Here is a 19,667-nt window from a genome sequence, read left to right on the forward strand (position 1 = left end):
CACCCCTGCAAGTTCCATATGTACTCTAGAGTCTTTGGAGGAGGTGGTATACAATAAATTTTCAATCAATCAATCAATCAATCAATGTGCACTTTGATGAGATTGTAGCGCATACACACACACACACACACACACACACAAATCCTGATCATGTGATTGTTTTCTTGTGCTGCAATTCTAGCAAGGTACATAGGCGCTGGAGCGCATCAGTAACTTGCCAAGAAAAAAGATGCATACATAAAAGATGCAGCAAACCCGTGTGTGTGTGTGTGTGTGTGTGTGTGTGTGTGTAGATCTAAGAAGGAAATCAAAAGCGGAAGGACAGCAGGTTTCTAACGCATTGGTACCACTCCAGAAACAAGGTCAGGGAATTCGAAAGCTCAGAACTCCCGAATTTGGGGTGGGGAGAATTTCAAAAGCTCCCTAGAAATCAACAGATAACAGAGGTACTGGAGAAGCTGAATCTGCTGATGTAATCAAAGGACTGCCTGGCAGTTTCCACACCTCCCCAGGACCACCCTCCCGCGGCCCCATCGGCTGTTCATCTCTGCTTGGGCCTGTCAGACAGGTGATCCATCTTCCGCAGGAGCACAATCCCCATGGCAGCAGTCGATCCCAAATCGCATTTCACCGGCCTCCCTCTTACATGGCGTGTGTGTGTGTGTGTGTGTCTACCATTCCTGAGCGAGATGCTTCATCACTATTAAATGTGGCAGCAAAGATAGTATTCCCCACACCCCTTCTTCTTGGGGCCAATAGACTAATCTAACATCTTCTCTCCCCTGTCCCACAACTTTAAACATGTTCTATCTGGCGATTGCCTGTGCCTTTTATGTATGTACGTATGTATTTTTAATACCGCCTAACCCAGAGAGTTCTAGATGGTTCACATGACTGCAAACAAATAAAAATAAAATAAATAGCCCATTGAAATATTTTAAAATTAAAACAAAAATCATTTAAAAATCACTGAGGGCCTGGCTAAAAAGATGTCTCTTTAGGGCTCTTTTAAAGACTGCAAAGGACCTTAAATTTTGGTGCTGGAGAAGACTTTTGAGGATACTATGGACAGCCAGGAAAACAAACAAATGAATCATAGAACAAATCAATCCAGAATTGTCACTCGAGGAACAAATGAGCAGTCTCAAACTATCATACTTTGGACACATTATGCGAAAACCCAGCTCCCTTGAGAAGTCCATGATGCTGGGAAACGTTGAAGGGAAGAGAAGAAGAGGACGACCAGCAGCCAGGTGGATGGACTCGATGATGACAGCAACAAATGCACCAGTGAGAGACCTTCAAGGCCAAGTTAAAGACAGATAATCCTGGAGAGAATCTATCTATGTGGTCGTTAAGAGTCGACACCAACTTGATGACATTTAATCAATCAATCAATCAATCAATCAAAGATCTTAAGCCGTGGATATCTATAGGGAGCGTATTCCACAGCCCTCTCCGGATCCCCCTTTACAAGTATATTCCCCAAACTGGCCCATGAAAACCAGTTTGGCCCAATTTGGTGGTTGGTTTGGCTGGACCTAGAACTGGCCAAACTGGTTCTGGGCATACCCCTAATCTCAGGCATATCCAGGCAGGGCTAGGAAAGACCCCTGCCTGAAACCCTGAAGAGTCACTGCCAATCAATGTAGACAACTCTCAGCTAGATGGGTCAATGGTCTGACTCACTACAAGGCAGTTTCCTACATTCCAATCTGAGGATCCTGGCAGGTTCCTATGGGTGAACGTGGCCCCACAAATGTTTCACCCCTGCTGGGCAAAATAGAAATATGAGTGTGCAGGGGCGGAGCCACCATTGAGCGAACGGGTTCAAAGAACCCGGGCCGCCTCCCTCAAGGGGCCGCTGCCACCGCCCCTGACACTACCACTGAGCGAGGGTGCCCCAGCTGCAGGCACCCCCTCTTAAAGTCTCGGGGCGGGTGGGGGGCCCTGGCGGGAGCATATCCAATCACTAACACCCGCTCTGCAGCTTCCTGAGCCCTGCGCTGCTCCAGGTTTTCTGGTCAAAGTTGGGTGGGGCCAGCAAGCCAGCAAGCCAGCGAGGGATCTCACTGCTCCAGCTCAACAAGTTGTTCTGAGCAGGGGGGAGCCAGCATTGGGTGAACAGGTTCAAAGCTACCAATCGGGGGCTCAGACACGCCCCCCACGTCCGATGCCGAACACGAAGGGGCCTTGTTTTGTTTCCAAATGGGGCCCTGTTTGGAACTGAAATTGGCCCTCGCTGCATTGGCAGCATGGCCAGGGTGACTCTCCTTGCCTTAAAGGCAGGGAGAGCCACTCCTGGTCTCACTGCCAACACAGTGGGGCTGATCGATCTCCTTCCCAAACGGGGATGTGCGGCCCCGCTTGAGAGGGAGACCACACCCCTGCATCTGATGTCAGATGCAGGGGCAGGGTCAGGGGGCCGCGGCAGCGACCACACACGGGCTACCACCAGCCTCCCTACGCTTCTGGCTCTGAGCTGCTCTGTTGGAAAGGAGGAGCAGGCTGGCTTTTCCAGGTGAAGTCGAGGCTGGCAAGCATGAGGGAAGGAGGGAGAAACAGCAAGGGGGTGAGCGAGGGAGCCGGTGGAAAGGTGAGGAAGGTTGCCAGGGCACGCGAGGGGGCAAGAGCCGGAAACTTTATGTCACCAAAACAAAAACAAAAAACGTGGTGCCACAAAAAAGAGGGAGGGGGGCATCTTCAATTCTTGAACACGGGCCCCTTCAGGGCTTTCTATGCCCGTGTGTGTGTGTGTGTTTGTGTGTGTGTGAGACGGGGGGCATAGTTCAATGTTGGTCAGAAAAATAGCATGGGGTGAGAAACAGTGTTCCCTCTAAGAGGGATTCCCAGATGTTGTTGACTACAACTCCCAGAATCCCCAGTTGCAATGGCTTTTGCTGGGAGCTTGTGGGACTTGTAGTCAACAACGTCTAGGAATCCCTCTTAGGGGGAACACTGGTGGGAAGGTGAAACACTCTTTCCCCCCAGTGCCTCTGCTTTGATCACATCTGGAATCGCACCCCCCACACCCCCACAGAGAGAGAGCGAGGGAAGGAGAGAGAGGGAGGGAGAGAGAGAGGGAGGAAAGGGAGGGAGGGAGGGAGATCTAAGCAAAAATACAAATATCAGGAGACCTGACTGCATCACAGCTCTCTGCATATCTTGCAACTGGGCCTCTATTCTCAGCTCAAATTAAGTCCTGTTGGCTTGTTGATCAGCTACGAGGTCAGCATTTTATGACTTCTAGTGATTTGATTGTAAACTCCCCCCCCCCCCGCACTCCTTTTCCTGACAACTCCGGCATCTCTGTCTTTCTTTATGCCTTCCTTGATATCCCTTCCTGGGCGGCTTCCTTCCCTGCCCCCTCTTGCGCTTGGCGCGTCTACAGCTCTTTCACCGTTCCCTAATGAAATAAGGTAAAGAGCCGCGTTTTCTTTCCGTTGCATTGTTCTAACCACAAACAACCCCCCGGAGACGCAAGAGGCTTGAACCATGAACTTTTATCGCCAGCCTAACATTGGAACACTGCTCTGGAGATAACTGCAAATCACGCTGTCAGGGGCCAGCCTCCGCAACACCACAATGTGGGGCCCGAGGAAGAGGCTTTAGCTGTTCCGGCTGCATAAAAAGGAAGAAAAACAGCTTTGCTCAACCCTTCGGGGATCTCTCTGCTCAGCCTTCAGATCTATTCCTTCCTGCCCAGTTGCCAAATCACTGCGGACACACTAAAAAATAAGCCTGTGGGTTACTGAGGCACAACTCTGGTCCTCCTGAAGCTGTTGGACTACAACACCCATAACCCAGACTGTTGGCCGCTCTGCCTGAGAATGATGGGAGTTGAAGTCCAAAAACATTTGGAGGGCCAAATGTTGTACAGCCATGTAGTTGCACAGCCCTGCATGTGACTGTTGTGAGGCTCTCTGCACCCAACATGGAACCTACTCACAACAGCGTCAACTGACTTGTCCGGGATCATTTGAACCCACACCAATGCAGGGACGTCATGTTGAGGTGGGGACATCAACAGACTTCTGTATTTGAAGTCGGCTTGACAAAGCAGGTATGGTGCCACATCAAGAGCCTGTTGTGTCTGAAAACACACTCTTCATGCACCTCTGGAAAGCCCTACTAGATCAGGCCCAAGGCCTATGTAGTCCAGCGTTTTGTTTCCCACAGTGGCCAGGCAGATGCTGCTGAGGAGCTCACAGGCAAGAGCTAAGGGCATGCCCCCTCTCCTGCTGTTGCTCCCCTGCAACTGGTATTCAGAGGCATCCTGCCTGTGAGGCTGGAGGTGGCCTATAGCCATCAGGATTAGTAGCCACTGATAGACCTGATCTCCATGAATTTGTCTTCGCCCTGCTTAAAGCCGTCCAAGCTAGTGGCCATCACCACATCCCGTGGCAGAGAATTCCATAGATTAATTATAAGAACATAAGAAAGCCTCTCATTCATTCCAGGTGAACCCAACCCCCTTTGCCATCGGGACTAATTGCTTCAAGTTGGAGAAAGGCAGGCTGGGATAGCATCCAGGTCCTCGCTGGGAGCCCAGGCCAAGGTGTGTAGCTCCAGCTCAGCTTGGCTACATCCAACAAACTGAGATATGTGATTGGCTGCAGTGCCAACCTCAGGTTCCCTCCATATCTCAGACTGGGGGAACTTCAGGTTCTGCGTTATGTGTGAATGAGGCCTCTGTCTGCCCATTACAGCGCCAGAGGCAAAGTGCAGGATGCTGATTTCCCCCTTGACTGCGGGGGTCAGCCCCCTTTCAAAACCAACCCTGCAGACACTGAAAGTGGCATGGGAAGAGGGAGAAGAGGGCATGGTGCCAGCAGTCTCCTCTTCTCTCCCCATCTTTCTTGGAAACTTTGCAAAGAGTCAGAGGAGAGGAAAGTTTACAGGGGTCAGATTGGTCCCGGAGAATAGTGGCGGCAGGGGACATCTTGCCATCTGGCTGGCACCCCAGTTTTCTGCCACCTGAGGCTGCTGCTGCAACTCGCCTCACGAAAGAGCCGCCCTGTGTGAATTAAGGCTTCCAGACTGCAACCTGGAGATTCCCCCTTTAGCATTACATATGTCGCTGCTTGATGAATATTGTTAGCTGTGGCAAAACTGGTCTACAGGTACCACATTTCTCTGAAGAGAAAGCGACGCTGAATTTAAGACGATGCCTTAAAAGACAGAGGTCAAATACAGCTGTATTTACCCCCAAAAGGAGGACTCTGAATTCAAGAGAGGGGGTGTGCTCGAAGTGCGGTTAAGCACCAGTTTGAGCCGTGGTTGGGAGCAGGGAAGGGAAGTTTAAGAAATTGGAGAGCAGGTCCTTACCTGCTCTCCATCGCTCCATGATGGAGAGCAGGTACCTCTTTCTTAAAGCTCTCGCTCCCCATTCCCAACCAGGGCTCGAACCGGTGCTTGAACCATGGTTCGAGCAAACCCCTAATTCAAGACAATCCCCCTACTTTTAATAGAAAGGAGCTGGTGGAAATCCTCGTCTTGGATTTGGGCAAATACAGTATGTGCGGGGTGGGCGAAGGGGGAAAGGATCAGGCCAAAAGCACTGGGGAAGGTGTGGGCAGAAACAGCCTCTGCCTCACCCCACAAAGTATCTCCTTAACACAGCCCACCAGCCAAGCATTGGGTCTGTTAGCTGCTAGGCGACACTCCGTATCTGCAGTCAGCAAGTTTTCAACTCCTGGGGGGGAGGCGCCATACATGATGGATGGGTCGTGTTCAGCTTGGCAGGTCAGAAATTAATCTGCATTAAGCGATTGTGAGTACGTGCCGTGAGTGTGTCTAATAAGATCAGAATTTGCTAGCGGAACCCATGTGACATTGGTTGACTAATATGGCTCGTGGCAGTATTCTTACTGGATGACGCTCCCTTGGGATTTCTTCCTTAAATACTGGCGGGGAAAGGTGTGGAAAGCAAAAGAAGGTGCTCTCAGAAGCAGGGAAGTGGATGAAATTCATCAGCCAGGCTTGAATTGGAGGGGCTTTGCATGCAGAAGGTCACAGGTTCAATCCCTGGCAGCATCTCCAAGTAGGTCTGGGAAAGACCTATGTTTATCAACATCCTTTCTGAAGGATGTTGATAAACTGGTCCAAAGGACAGTGCAGACCAGGTCCAATGACGAGCGGTTGAAGGAGATGGGTATGTTGATCTTAGAAAGAAGATGCAAGAGAGGCATGATAGTTGTCTTCAGATATCTGAGGGGCTAAGAAGCGGCCCTATACTGAGTCAGACCATTAGTCTATCTAGCCTAGTATTGCCTTCACAGACTGGCAGCAGCTTCTCCAAGGTTGCAGGCAGGAATCTCTCTCAGTCCTCTCTTGGAGATGCTGCCAGGGAGGGAACTTGGAACCTTCTGCTCTTCCCAGTGTGGTCCCATCCCCTTAGGGGAATGTCTTTCAGTGCTCACAGTTCTAGTCTCCCATTCATATGCAACCAGGGCAGACCCTACTTAGCTAAGGGGACAAGTCATGCTTGGAACCACCAGACCAGCTCTCCTAAGTGAGGGGTGTGGCTGTCACGGCACGTGTGGCTAGCAGGGGTATAAGGGGAAGTGCCTGCACTTCTGAACTGACAACTGGATCAATTGATTGGCAATTGGATCAATTGGCAACTGACTGACAGGAGGAAACAGTTGCCAGTCTTGGAGCTGGCCCAGAAGAGAGCAGGAGAGCGGCTTACTGTTTGTCCTCTTTGAACCACTGGAATTCGGCAGGCGGCACAGCCATGGCCTCACAGCGTAGCAGGGCTGTCTTGCCTACTAGGGAGCGCGAGTCCTTGACGTCCGTGATGGTGGGAGGGTCTGGAAAGAGAGAACGTCAACCAAATGGAGATGCACATTAGTGGGTGCGTTACAGCATCATTCATTCATTCATTCATTCATTCATTCATTCAATTTCTATACTGCTCTTCCAAAAATGGCTCAGGGCTGTTTACACAGAGAAATAACAAACAAACAAATGTTGGACCTTGTGAACATCATGAACTTGCAGCTTCCTGCCCCTCAGCTGATGGTCTTCCTTGCCTTGAACCTTTCCAACGGGCAATTTGAGGGCCATAGTAGAAGTTATACTAACCCAGGGATTCCCAACGTTGGGCCTCCAGATGGTGTTGGACTACAACTCCCATCATCCCCCCGCTATAATGGCAGGGGATGATGAGAGCTGTAGTCCAGCAACATCTGGAGGCCCAAGGTTGGGAACCCCGACATCATGATTGCTGATGAGTTTACCTCTCCTTTCAAAAAATGGTAGCTAGCAGCTGGCCGCCCCTGAGTTTGGGGTGAAAATGGGCCTCCCCATGAAAATCTGGAAGCGGTCAGGACTTTGGCCCCCTCCTTCACTCTCAACCACCACCCAATTCATTAGAGAACCTTCTGCCCACTTCCACTCCTTCTACAAACAGGTTTTGTTTTAATGGCTCAATGCTGTTTCACTGCTTGCTCTTTGTTTTAATTTGTCCCGTTCATAATGTTTTTATTGTTATCCTCCGTGATTTTATTGGCATTTTATTTTGATCGTAACCTGCTTTGAGAACCATGTTGGGAAAGCAGCTAAACATCGCTAAATGGAAAAGTAAATAAAAACCCATCAGGAGATTCCATCGCAAACCAACCACCTAATGCAGGGGTAACCAGACTTGAATTCCCAGGTGTTGTTGGGTGTTGGTTTTTTCCCTTCGACTCCTTTTAGGAGCTGGCCATCCAGTGCCCGGGGATTATTTTTATTTTTGAATTATTATTATTTTCCATTTTCTTGTTTAAAACACACAAAACGATAACGTATAAACAATGCATCACATAAAACGAACAAGAAAACACAAACACAATTCAGCACTATAAATATCAGAAAGGGCACAGAATATATTAGTCATAATGGCTATGTGGAACCTCTATGTCCAGAGGCAGTATACCTCTGGACATCCGTTGCTGGAAGAGGTATAACAGCACAGAGGGGCGTTTGTTTTCCTGCCCTGCTTGTGGGCTTCCCAGAGGCATCTGATTGGCTAATGTGTGAAACGGGATGCAAGACCTGATTGGCCTTTGCACTGACTCCGTAGGGCTCTTACGTTCTATGCCCCCAAGGGACACTGACGGCCCCTGTGAGGAAAGAGGACCAGGCAGGGAAGCGATAAGGGCGACACTCACAGTTGACGGTGATCATGACGCGCTTGCTGTCTGGTGCCAAGACGCCGTTTGCTGTGATGCATTCGTACTCCCCGGCCTGCTGCCGGTTGATCTCCGTGATCTCCAGGTACTCCCCTTCACTGGTGAATCCATCTGTGGGGGAGGGAGCAGGGGGGCGGTGGGGAAGGGGTCAGGGCCAGCGGTAGGGAGACAGACACAAACACAGACTTACACACAAGAAAGACATATAACAACACAACGGTTATCAATGCCTCCTGCACGCGGGGCGGCCTCGCACCGGGGGCTGCGAGGACAACGCAGGGGTTATGGGTTAGAAGACACGGGGCGGAGGAACCTAGAGTTTAAAGCAGGTTGGGACAAGGCCCAGCTGGACAGAACCCAAGCAAGATCTATGAGTGGAGACCCCTTGCTTCCCTCCCCCCGGCTTGAAAAACCTATTTATTAGTTGTGCACAGTGGTTACACATCTGCTGTGCATGCAGAAGGTCCCAGGTTATGGAGGAGAGCTTGTCTTGTGGTAGCAAGCATTATTTGTCACCTTTGCTAAGCAGGGTCCACCCTGGTTGCATTTTGAATGGGAGACGACATGTGTGGGCACCGGAAGATATTCCTCTTAGGGGATGGCGCCACTCTGGGAAGAGCAGAAGGTTCCAAGTTCCCTCCCTGGTGGAGAAGCTGCTGCCAGTCTGTGTAGACAATACTGAGCTAGATGGACCAATGGTCAGGCTCAGTATAAGGCAGCTTCCTCTGTACTTGCCTCTTTGGGATGGAAAAGAATAGGGGAGCTGACAAACCCCTAGATATGAACAGCCCCTCAAAGGTCGGCATACTTGGTTGATGAGCTGAGGTCAGCTTGAGGATTGTGTAGGGATATTATTATTGTTGCTGTTGCTGCTGCTTCTGCTGTTATAGCACCTAACGGGCATTGCTAATTCAGTCCTCTGCCACCAGCCCTGTGTTGAGGATGGCAGAATTCTTTGACTGTCTCATCTTTGAGTAGCCTATTCCGTAGTTTCCCCATAGAGACTGAATTCTTGCTTGCAATCAAAATTTAAATTTCTGATCCCGCATATTTGGAGACCCCACACCCTGCCTGGAACCCAAATGCTCCAAAATAAGATTAGTGCTGCCACATATACAGGCAGTCACTGTTGTCTTACAAGGAAGGCTGCATGTCCTCTGATAAAGGAGTTGGAATTCCGCATTGAAGCCAGTGGCATTCTGCGAGCAGAATAAATTCTGCAAACGAAGCACTGCCTTCTGCTTGTCTTGGGGGAGGACCAAGGAGGTATGTATAACATGAGACCTTAAATTAAGGCTGGCAGCCACTGCAAAGTCTGGTCAACCCTGCTCCCCACCTCCCTCGACAACTGATATTTCACACCCTTTCAACTACTTTTGCAATCTAAAGGAGAATAAATTTGACCCCCATTCCAAGAAACTGAAAGCTGAGATTATCCATACGCCACTTGGATACATGTTGTTGCATTTCTTTGGGCTTTTTCTCTGCTTTCTCTGGTTCTCGCTGTAAATCAGAGGCTCAAACGGTGAGCACAGTTCTGCCAAAACAGGGGACTAATGGGGTGAATCTCAGCCCTCCTCTTCTCCCCCTCCAGTCTCCCTTACCTTTCAGCTGCCGCCAGGTGACCGTTGGCTCTGGCTTCCCCACTGCTAGGCAGAGCAGATTCACGTTGCTTCCCTCATTAACAGTCACGGCTGAGGAGATGTTCACAATCCGAGCTGGGACTGCAGAGGTTGGAGGAGACAAACAAGCAGTGAGTATGAAGGCGGTTTGGGCCTCCAGCCACTAGGTGGTGCTGTCCTCTCTAAGACGGCACCCACTTTATCTAATTTTCGAGGTCAGATTTTGAATCGGACAATTTTTAGTGGTGCCTTTCATAACCCCCTAATCTGCAGAGGTTAGGAAATGATCGTGGTTTTCTCCATGCGGTGAAAAATTTTCGCTTGCTAATGTTTATATCTCACACTGCTGTGAAATCACAAGATTGGCTAGCCTTTTGGTGGTTAGTTGGCAACCCCACATGGATCCTCTGGAATTCTTATTACCATATTTACCTGAATTCAAGACTAGTCTTCCTTTCAGGTAAATACAAGTATAAAGTGTGCCGTCAAGTCGATTTCGACTCCTGGCGCCCACAGAGCCCTGTGATTTTCTTTGGTAGAATACAGGAGGGGTTTACCATTGCCTCTACCTGCACAGTATGAGATGATGCCTTTCAGCATCTTTCTATATCGCTGCTGCCCGATATAGTACCAGCGGGGATTCGAACCGGCAACCTTCTGCTTGTTAGTCATGCATTTCCCCACTGTGCCACAAGCATAGGCTACATTTAATCTGTATTTTTAAGCAGTCGCCTTAAATTCAGTGTTGTCTTCTATTTGGGTAAATATGGTATGTTCCGCATTCTGTCACACCCTGGTGTGACCAAGAATCAGGAGCCATGCTGGAGCTAGGCAAAGAGAAGCAAACTACAGTCTTAATATCGGAGGTCATTAAGGTCATGAAGCAGACTAGCCTCTCCTTAGTGGTGTTACTGGACAACCTCCTAGCATCTCTCCCATAAAAGATCATGGTTGCAATTCGCTTCAATAGGAGAAATATGAGGTGTCGGAAGCCAGATCTGCCCAGAGCCCCCAATAAGGGGAGTTCTGTAAGGGCAAGTATAATGCCACTCCGTATTTGGGGCCAGCTGAGATACACTGTACCCCCTTGGGGTCCTTGCAAGACATACAGGTCTTCTGATCTCATTGTGGGGCAGTGTTATCTCTATTCCCCCCACCATCTCTGTGCAGAATGAGTTTTGTTCTGGGGGGCAGTATCAAGGCAGTGTGCATTCAGAGTGGGGCCTTCCTGATTCAATCTAAGCGGGATCTAAAATTTACTGAGCGGACATCAAAAAACCGGTGAGCACACGCACGTGCGCACGCCTTAGAGGGAACACTGGTGTGTGTGTGTGTGGGGGGGGGTTACTCACCCTTGTAGCAATGGCTGCCCCACCCCAGAAGCAGCTGCATTTTGCATGCCACCTCAGCAAATCCCCATGCCGCTGCTTTCGGGGGTTAATTTCCAATGACTGTTTTCTGTGCCCCCAGCGGAAGAGCCCCCCAAAAAGAAATTGCTTTTTTCCTGACTGGGTCTAACGATCCCCATTGTCTGCCCTGATAGGTTGGGGTGACGTAGGGAAAAGCAGCGCATGATGGAGAAATGAGGAACATCTGTTTCCTGACGCTCAGCCTGCTCGTTCCGGACCGGGGTCCAATCAGTTCCTATTGTACCAGCTTCCCAGCTCAGGCAGTCATGGGAGGGGGTGGGTGTAATTATGGGGTGGGTAGGCTTGCAGTCCTGGCTTTTGCCAATGCTGCAGAAATCCAGGAGGTGGCTGGGAATCAGAAAAAGAACCGGAGGAGAGAGGAGGGGAGTCTCTGCAGAGCCTGACAGCTGACTAGAGATTCCGTGTCCAGCCCTTCTCCGGGGGTGCTATTTATAAAACACTCCCTTCTGTACAGATGCAAAGAACGAGAGGACCCTCGGACCTCCATTGGTTAGGAAAAATTGGAAGGGAAATTATCATGTCATTCTGGCAGGGAGAAGGTCCCAAGATTGATCCCTGACAGATCCAGGCTGGGCGGGGCCGGGAAAGCCCCCTGTATGAAGCCCCAGATTGCTGCTGCCATCATTGAAGGCAATCATGAGCTAGATCTGCCAATATTCTGACTCAGCATCAGGAGGCTTCAGTCCCCTGCAGGGCCGTAGCTCAAAAAGCACCGGCGTTGCATGCAGAGACTCCCAAGTTCCATTCCTGGCAACTCCAAGTAAAGCTGGGGAGAAACCCTGCTACTGCCAGTCAGTGTCGGCAATACTGAGCTAGATGGACCGATGATCTGACTCCACAGAAGGCAGCTTCTAGTATTCAGCAGGAGCATTCTGCAGCCCAGTGGTAGAGCATCTGCTTTGCATGCAGAAGGTCCCAAGTTCAATCCCTGGCAGCATCTCCAGGTAGGGCTGGGAGAGACTCCTGCCTGAAACTTTGTAGAGTTGCTGCCTTTTTAAAAGTTGCCAGAGATGGGGAGGCTCTGATTTTAAAGGGGAGTGCATTCCAAAGTCCAGAGGCAGCAACAGAGGAGGCCCATTCCCGAGTAGCCGCCAACTCGGCAACCACAGATGAACCTCTCCAGATGATCTTAACAGGCTGTGGGGTTCATGGCGAAGAAGACGTTCTCTTAAATACCCAGGGCCTAAGCTGTTTAGGGCTTTATAGGTAATGACCAGCACCTTGTATTTTGCTCGGAAACGTATTGGCAGCCAGTGGAGTTCCTTCAACACAGGAATAATATGGTCTCTCCTAGATGACCCAGAGACCAGCCTGGCTGCCGCATTCTGAACCTACTGCAGTTTCTGGACTATGTACAAAATACTGCGCTGGACATTCAAAAATACTGCGCTGGACATTCAAATCCAGCATTTGGAAGCAGGCTAATTCCCTTTGCTACACAACTGATTCAGCATAAGGTCGCTTTATGCGTTCATATCCCCCTGAGCACCATAGCTCAGTGGGAAAGCACCAGCTTTGAATGCAGAAGGTCCCAGGTTCAATCCCCGGCATCTCCAGGTGAGGCTGGGGGAAAGACCCCTGCCTGAAACCTGGGAGATCAGCTTCCTAGCAGTGGAGACAGCACTGAGCGAGATGGACCACATATGCAAATCCAGAAATCGGAAGCAGGCTAGAGGACCCAAGCCCTGTCCCCTTACCGTGGACGATGAGATACACCTGTGAAGTGTGGGGCTTGTCCTGCGTCTGGAAGGAGCAAGTGTAGAGACCTTCGTCGTATACGTCCACGTGAGTGATGACTATGCTGAACTCGGAGAGGCTGTTGGTCAGCAGCTGCACCCGTGAGTCGATGGACCACTTGTCATTGCCGGCGTAGAGAATGTTGGAGCGGTTCAACCACGCCACGCGGGTTACCTGCTGGTCTATGAAGCAGCTGTGGAGGAGGGAGAGAAGAAGGTGGAAAGACAGATCAGCAGGACGACGAGCATGAATCGGCCCCTTTGCTAAGCAGGGTCCACCTCGGTTTGCATTTGGATGGGTGACTCTATATCCTCTTCTTTTTAGCCAGGGGAGAGCAACTGGCCCTGTCCGTCCCCAGACTAGATACTGCATCCCTTTAGTGACTGTTGCTTGTGTCCATCTTATGTTTCTTTTTTAGATTGTGAGCTCTTTGCAGACAGGGAGCCATCTTTATTTATTTATATCTATGTAAGCCGCTTTGGGAACATTTGTTGAAAAGCGATATATAAACATACATCGTTGTCATATTCGTGACTCCATCTGAGCACTAACTGCTGTAAGATATCCCCAGGATATCCTGCATCTTCCGGTAGGGCTGGGAGAGACTCCTGCCCAAAGCCTTGGAGAACTGCTGCCAGTCAGTGTAGACAACACTGAGACAGAAGGACAAATGGCCTGACTCAGTATAAGACAACTTAGGAACATAGGAAGCTGCCATATACTGAGTCAGACCAGTGGTCTATCAAGCTCAGTATTGTCTTCACAGACTGGCAGCAGCTTCTCCAAGGTGAAGGGCAGGAATCTCTCTCATCCCTATCATGGAAATGCTGCCAGGGAGGGAACTTGGAAGCTATATGCTCTTTCCAGAGCATCTCCATCCCCTGAGGGGAATAGCTTCCAGTGCTCACACTTCTAGTCTCCCATTCATGCCCGGGGCGGCCCTTCTATGCAGCTAGGAGAGGCTGAAGGGGTCTGGCTGTCATGTCTGCCACAGAGGGACCATGACAATGACCTAAACCTGCAAAACCTGCACATCGAGGCCTCGAGAGAACCAGCTATCATTGCCTGACTGAGGCCTCGCTTCATTTATAATCAGCTGAAACGCTAGGCCCATTTCAGCCTCGAAGTGTGGAGGGGAATCCAGTTTATTTCAGCCACGTTATGTGTGTGTGGAGGAGAAAACGAGAGCGAGAACGAGAGAGAGAGAGAGAGAGAGAGAGAGAACTCCCGAGTTCTCCTCACAGCCTCGGCGAGGCCTTTGGCTGTCTCTCCTTACCAAGCCCTTTGAAGTCCAAAAGCCCATGTTATTACAGCTCTTTTTATCGAGGCCTAAAAACTTGAACACCTTCCAAACTGCGGATTTACAAAAATAATGAGCATTTGGGCGAGAGGTGGGGGGGGGAGATCCCAGACGCTGTGAACTCAGCTGCCGATTTAATTCCTGCACTGACATGTTCAGACGCAACCCCGGCCTGGGAATGCACCACGGTCATTCCCCGCACAACACTCCCCCCAACCCTGACCCACTCGGCCCCATGCCACCGTCCTGCCCCCTCTGGGCTTTCCCCCCTCCTTGCCCATGGCTCCCAGCTCCTTGCCCATGGCTCCCAGATTTGATTGATGGAGTGGCTTTTCTCTCGCCTTTAAGGCGAGTGGGCGCTAAGTAATCCCATTTCGTGGTCCCTGACAGCTGTCAGGCACAGATTGGACAAGTGTTCCGAAGATAACTGGAGATGGGCTGGAAGGAGGAGACTCTCTGCTCTTTCCCCCCTTGAAATTGGGGCCGACCCTGAAATTTTAGGAAAGTGCTATTCTTCCTTCTTCACGCTGCAGTATGCACCCAGCTGTCTGCCGGTGGTATTCTGGAATTCTGGTATGCTGGACCCAGTGCGCATGCGCGGCGGCCTCCAAAATGGCCGCCGCCAGCACAAAAAGGCCCAGAACAGGCTGAAGACAGCTGAAAATGGCCCAAAATGAGCCAAATTGAGACCAGGGGGAGGCTGGCGGGGGGGAGGGGAGCCACTGGAGACCCCCGCGGCTGTGGCAGCACCCCCTGGAGGTGGTGAGTCTCTTAAAAAAAAAATCTCCATTAGAACCCCCGGATCGGCTTGAATTCGAGCCGAACCCATGGGTCTGTTCGGGGAGGCAAAGCCCAACATGCCTGCTTCTGTTCGAGTCTGGTTCAAACTCAAACCGAACCGGGCATACCGGTTCCATCCACATCCCTACTGCCCGCCCTCCCCCGCACAGCAACCATAGAGAGCTTTGGCTACAGCAGCTGTCATCAACCGACATGCTAGCCCGCTCAGCACACTCTATGATCCTGTAGCTGGAGCAGCTTTGGCCTGCTCCTTGGTTGCGAATGGGAGGGTAGCCGCTGATGTCGCGAAGCTTTTCCAGTCTCTTGGCAGTGCAAAGCATGCTGGGAAGACATACCTGCCCTTGGAAGGCTTTCCACGGCAGGGCAGGGCGGGGCTTGCTGATTTCAACAATGGACTCAGTGGCTGCCTTAACTTGTCTGTTTCCTGGGGTTTCAGACCCAAACGCAGCTGCTTTTCATGTGATACTAGTGGGGTATCCAGTCTTTGAATACCTGACGGGGTCTTATAGTGCCGTATAGTTCCAGGAGCCTCGGAGGCGTGGACTATGTCTCTTAAAGGCCCAAATTACAAGTTAGAAAGAGTTGCATGATTGTCTTGCAAAAAGATATCATGTATGTGTGGGTGGGTGGGGGGAGAGGGAGAGGGAGAGAGGTTGCATTCACATATAACGTAGACCCGGGGCAGCTAGTCCTACTACTACTATGGATATTTATGTACCGCTCTTTAACCAAAGTTCTCCAAGTGGTTTACATAGAAAAACAACACATAAATAAGATAGCCCCCTGACCCCAAAGGGCTCACAATCTAAAAAGAAACATACGGTAGACACCAGAGACAGCCACTGGAGGGATGCTGTGCTGGGGTTGGATAGGGCCAGTTGCTCTCCCCGTGCTAAATATAAGAGAATCACCACTATAACAGGTGACTCTTTGCTCAGTTAGCAGGGGTCACCACCTCCCAGGCTGTAGAAGGGAAAACAAGGATTGGCCATGACCCTCAGATCTTGTCTGTGTGAGCACCTCAAAGGCGGCATTCTCTGGACTGCCTACTCGTAAAATGGCAACGTGTTAGACTCTGTCTGATCCAGCCCGGAAATTCATCCATGGGAGACACAGTTTGTGGGTCATGACAGCTCTCTGCTAGGACCCTCTTTCTGGGGCTTAATAGAGCTGGGCTTGTGGTAGTAAGCTTGAATGGTCCCCTTTGCGAAGCAGGGTCCTCCCTAGTTTTCATTTGAATGGGAGACTAGATGTGTGAGCACTGGAAGAGATTCCCCTTTAGGGGATGGGGCCGTTCTGGGAAGAGGAGACCTGGCCTTGTGCTAGCAAGCATGACTTGTCCCCCTAGGTAAGCAGGGTCTGCCCTGGTTGCATATGAATGGGAGACTAGAACTGTGAGCACTGAAAGACATTCCCCTAAGGGGATGGGACCACACTGGGAAGAGCAGAAGGTCCCAAGTCCCCTCCCTGGAAGCATCTCCAAGACAGGGCTGAGAGAGATTCCTGCCTGCAACCTTGGAGAAGCCGCTGCCAGTCTGTGTAGACAATACTAAGTGAGATGGATCCATGGTCTGACTCAGTATATGGCCGCTTCCTCTATTCCTAGAGGATCTGGACTCCCTGGTGCAGCCAGCGCTTTCCTCTTTGTGCTCTTGCAAAATGCAGCGAGGGCCTCTCCAACCTCATCCCCCCTCCTCTTTCGATTCTGCAGAGAGAGTGCAGGAGGGAGAGGTCTTCGGAAGTAGGTCAGAGTCTCTGCTGATTCAGGCTGGTGGGAACCCAGCTCACTGCAGGCGGCTGGGAGTGAGGGGCTGGCGGAGGGGGGGGGCGAATGTGTGGAGAGCGACAGTGACACATTCTTGGCATGCTTGCTGACTCACAATTTCCAGCAGGAGGTGTGCAGGGAGGGGGTGGAGGCAGGATCTATGGGGGAGAGGGCTCCTCTGGAAGCCTCACAGGGCCCCAGCCCCACCCGCCACTGCCGCTGCTGCTGAGCTGACTGCACTCGCTCAAGAACCTCCCTGCTCACTTTGATGTCTGTTGAGCGAACAAAGAAAGCATACAAGATTGGAATCTGGCCGCCAGACCCTGCTGTCTGCTGGAGGAGGCAAAAAATTAAAAAACCAAAATCAAAAAGTGCCATACAGGCTACATTGGAAGCTGCTGCCTACTGAGTCAAGCCATTGGTTTGTCAAGCTCAGTTTTGTTGACTCTGACTGGCAGAGGCTCTCCAGGGCTCCAGTCGGGAATCTCTCCCAGCCCTACCTGGAGATGGCAGGGACTGAACTGCATGCAAAGCAGAGGCTCTGCTCGCCCTCCGCGACAGCCCCGTCCCGTGAACACAGGCTCTGGTGCCGTGAAAAGGCCCAGCTGGGATTGAGAGCCAATATGGGGAAGTGGCAGGCAGGCAGGGAGACCTGGGTTCGAATGCTTCCGCGGGGACAAACTAGAGGCGTCGCCGGCAATTCTGCATGATCAACTGAGAAAGTGCTCTGTTTGTGTAGGAAGAGGGGAGGGGGAGCTGATAATCAAGGTATAATGGACGTATGCACAGGGAATGTTAACTCACTGCCCCCAGCTTATCTCCCCATAACTATGCTCCCAGACAACAGTCACTGATGCTCTCAGAGCTTGACAAAAGAGCAAAGATCTTGGGGAAGTAGGTCACAGGAAAGGGAGGAGTTCTGAGTTCCTCACCTGCACCCTTTTACACAGGAACATAGGAAGCATACATCGGAAGCATACCTCTTACATAGGAACATAATGTTTTTGTTTAGAAAAAGACAACTGCAGGGAGACATGATAGAGATCTATAAAATCATGCATGGAGTGGAGAAAGTGAATAGAGAGAAATTCTTCTCCCTCTCCCATAACACTAGAACCAGGGGTCATCCCGTGAAACTGATTGCCAGGAAATGTAGGCCCAACAAATGGAAGTACTTTTTCACATAATGCATCATCAACTTGTGGAATTCTCTGCTACAAGATGTAGTGACAGCCAACAACCTGGATGGCTTCAAGAGGGGTTTGGATAACTTCATGGAGGAGAGGTCTATCAATGGCTACTAGTTGGAGGGCTATAGGCCACCTCCAGCCTCAAAGGCAGGATGCCTCTGAGTACCAGTTGCAGGGGAGTAACAGCAGGAGGGAGGGCATGCCCTCAACTCTTGCCTGTGGCTTCCAGCGGCATCTGGTGGGCCACTGTGCGAAACAGGATGCTGGACTAGATGGGCCTTGGGCCTGATCCAGCAAGGCTGTTCTTATGTTCTTATGAAGCTGCCTTCTACTGTGTTAGACCATAGGTCCATCTAGCTCATTATTGTCTTCACAGACTGGCAGCGGCTTCTCCGAGGTTTCAGGCAATAATCTCTCTCAGCCCTGTCTTGCAGATGCCAGGGAAGGATCTTGGAACCTTCTCCATGATGTTCTTCCTAGAGCAAACCGATCCTCTAAGGGGAATATCTTACAGTGCTTACATGTTTCCTCCCATTCAAATGCAAACCAGGTCAGGCCCTGATTAGCAAAGACAACCATTCATGCTTGCTAATGCAAGCCCAGCTCTCCCACTCTGGTATACTTGTACACCAGTATACCGCCACTGTATACTTGTATACCTCCATTGTGGTATACTTTGTGGTATACTTTTAAAATCGGATACCCCCTTCTATGTATTTAAACTCTCCAAAAAGGCTATTAGTCTGTCATGATGGTGTATCTGGGACGCCTCCCACATTTGAGGGACAAGGCACAGAGTTCATGGGATGAGCTGGGTTGGGAACAAACCAGGATCCAGACCCCAGGTGATCCTTTGCCAACGGGACCCCCTACCTGGGAGAACCAGGGGGAAATGAGCCAGTGCCCCTTCCCCCATATCTCAGCCCAAGGGCACAGCTTTGCTTGTGTCCTCTGACTTGGGGGAGTCCCCTGAGGACCCCCTGGTCATACCATAGCCCCCCACCCCAGCCCAGTGTTGCTGTAGTCAGCCCTCGGGACAATTGGGCAAGGTCCCTTTAAGAAAAGAACCTGTCCAGGGAAAGGGGCGGGGCCAATCCCACCTTGTCTAGGCAGCCGCTATGACACCTGCCTGCTAGCACTTGTTGGAGCAACAGCCGTTCTTTGCTGCAGGATTGAGGCCTGTTGCTTTGACTCAGGTGCTGGCCTTCGGAGCTGTCCATGGTGCTCTGGAGCAGGGATTCTCAATGCTGGGTCCCCAGATGCTCTTGGACTTCAACTCCCATAACCCCCAACCCAAGGCCACAGGGGGTGGGGATTATGGGAATTGAAGTCCAATAACATCTGGGGACCCAAAATTGAGAATCCCTGCTGGCTGGGCCTGGGAACAGGACTGGCAATTTGCACCACAGATGGGGGGGGGTCCTCAACCCCTTCTCTGCTGGCCTCTCTTGGTGCTGAATCTCCCTCTCTCTAAATTGCTTTCCTGACTTTCTCCCTCCCCATAGAAGCGTTTTCCTCTTGATTTTTTTAAAAAAAAGAAATTCATCATTGTTTTTTAATACCAGGCAGCAATTAAAGAAACAAAAGTCAGGGGTCAATCCTAGCACCATGTGTGCCCGCCCCCCCCCCCCAGGTGGGCATA

At 50.8% G+C, this 19,667-nt stretch overlaps 1 protein-coding gene across 3 annotated transcripts in view; it reads right to left on the minus strand.

Annotated features, from left to right (window-relative positions):
- Positions 1-19,667, minus strand: part of IGLON5 (IgLON family member 5) — a 110,694-nt gene that overhangs the window by 14,226 nt on the left and 76,801 nt on the right. For 2 of the 3 annotated variants that reach the window (XM_053267925.1, XM_053267924.1), the window contains exons 3-6: positions 12,930-13,162; positions 9,785-9,904; positions 8,160-8,291; positions 6,695-6,815 (exon numbers count right to left, since the gene is read on the minus strand). In XM_053267925.1, the coding sequence (XP_053123900.1) occupies positions 6,695-6,815; positions 8,160-8,291; positions 9,785-9,904; positions 12,930-13,162 (606 nt within the window). Of the gene's footprint in view, positions 1-6,694; positions 6,816-8,159; positions 8,292-9,784; positions 9,905-12,929; positions 13,163-15,130; positions 15,207-19,667 lie in introns of those variants that run through there. The other variant, XM_053267926.1, reaches the window with a different exon arrangement.

Source organism: Hemicordylus capensis, chromosome 7, assembly GCF_027244095.1.
Source record: "Hemicordylus capensis ecotype Gifberg chromosome 7, rHemCap1.1.pri, whole genome shotgun sequence".
Lineage (NCBI taxonomy): Eukaryota > Metazoa > Chordata > Lepidosauria > Squamata > Cordylidae > Hemicordylus > Hemicordylus capensis.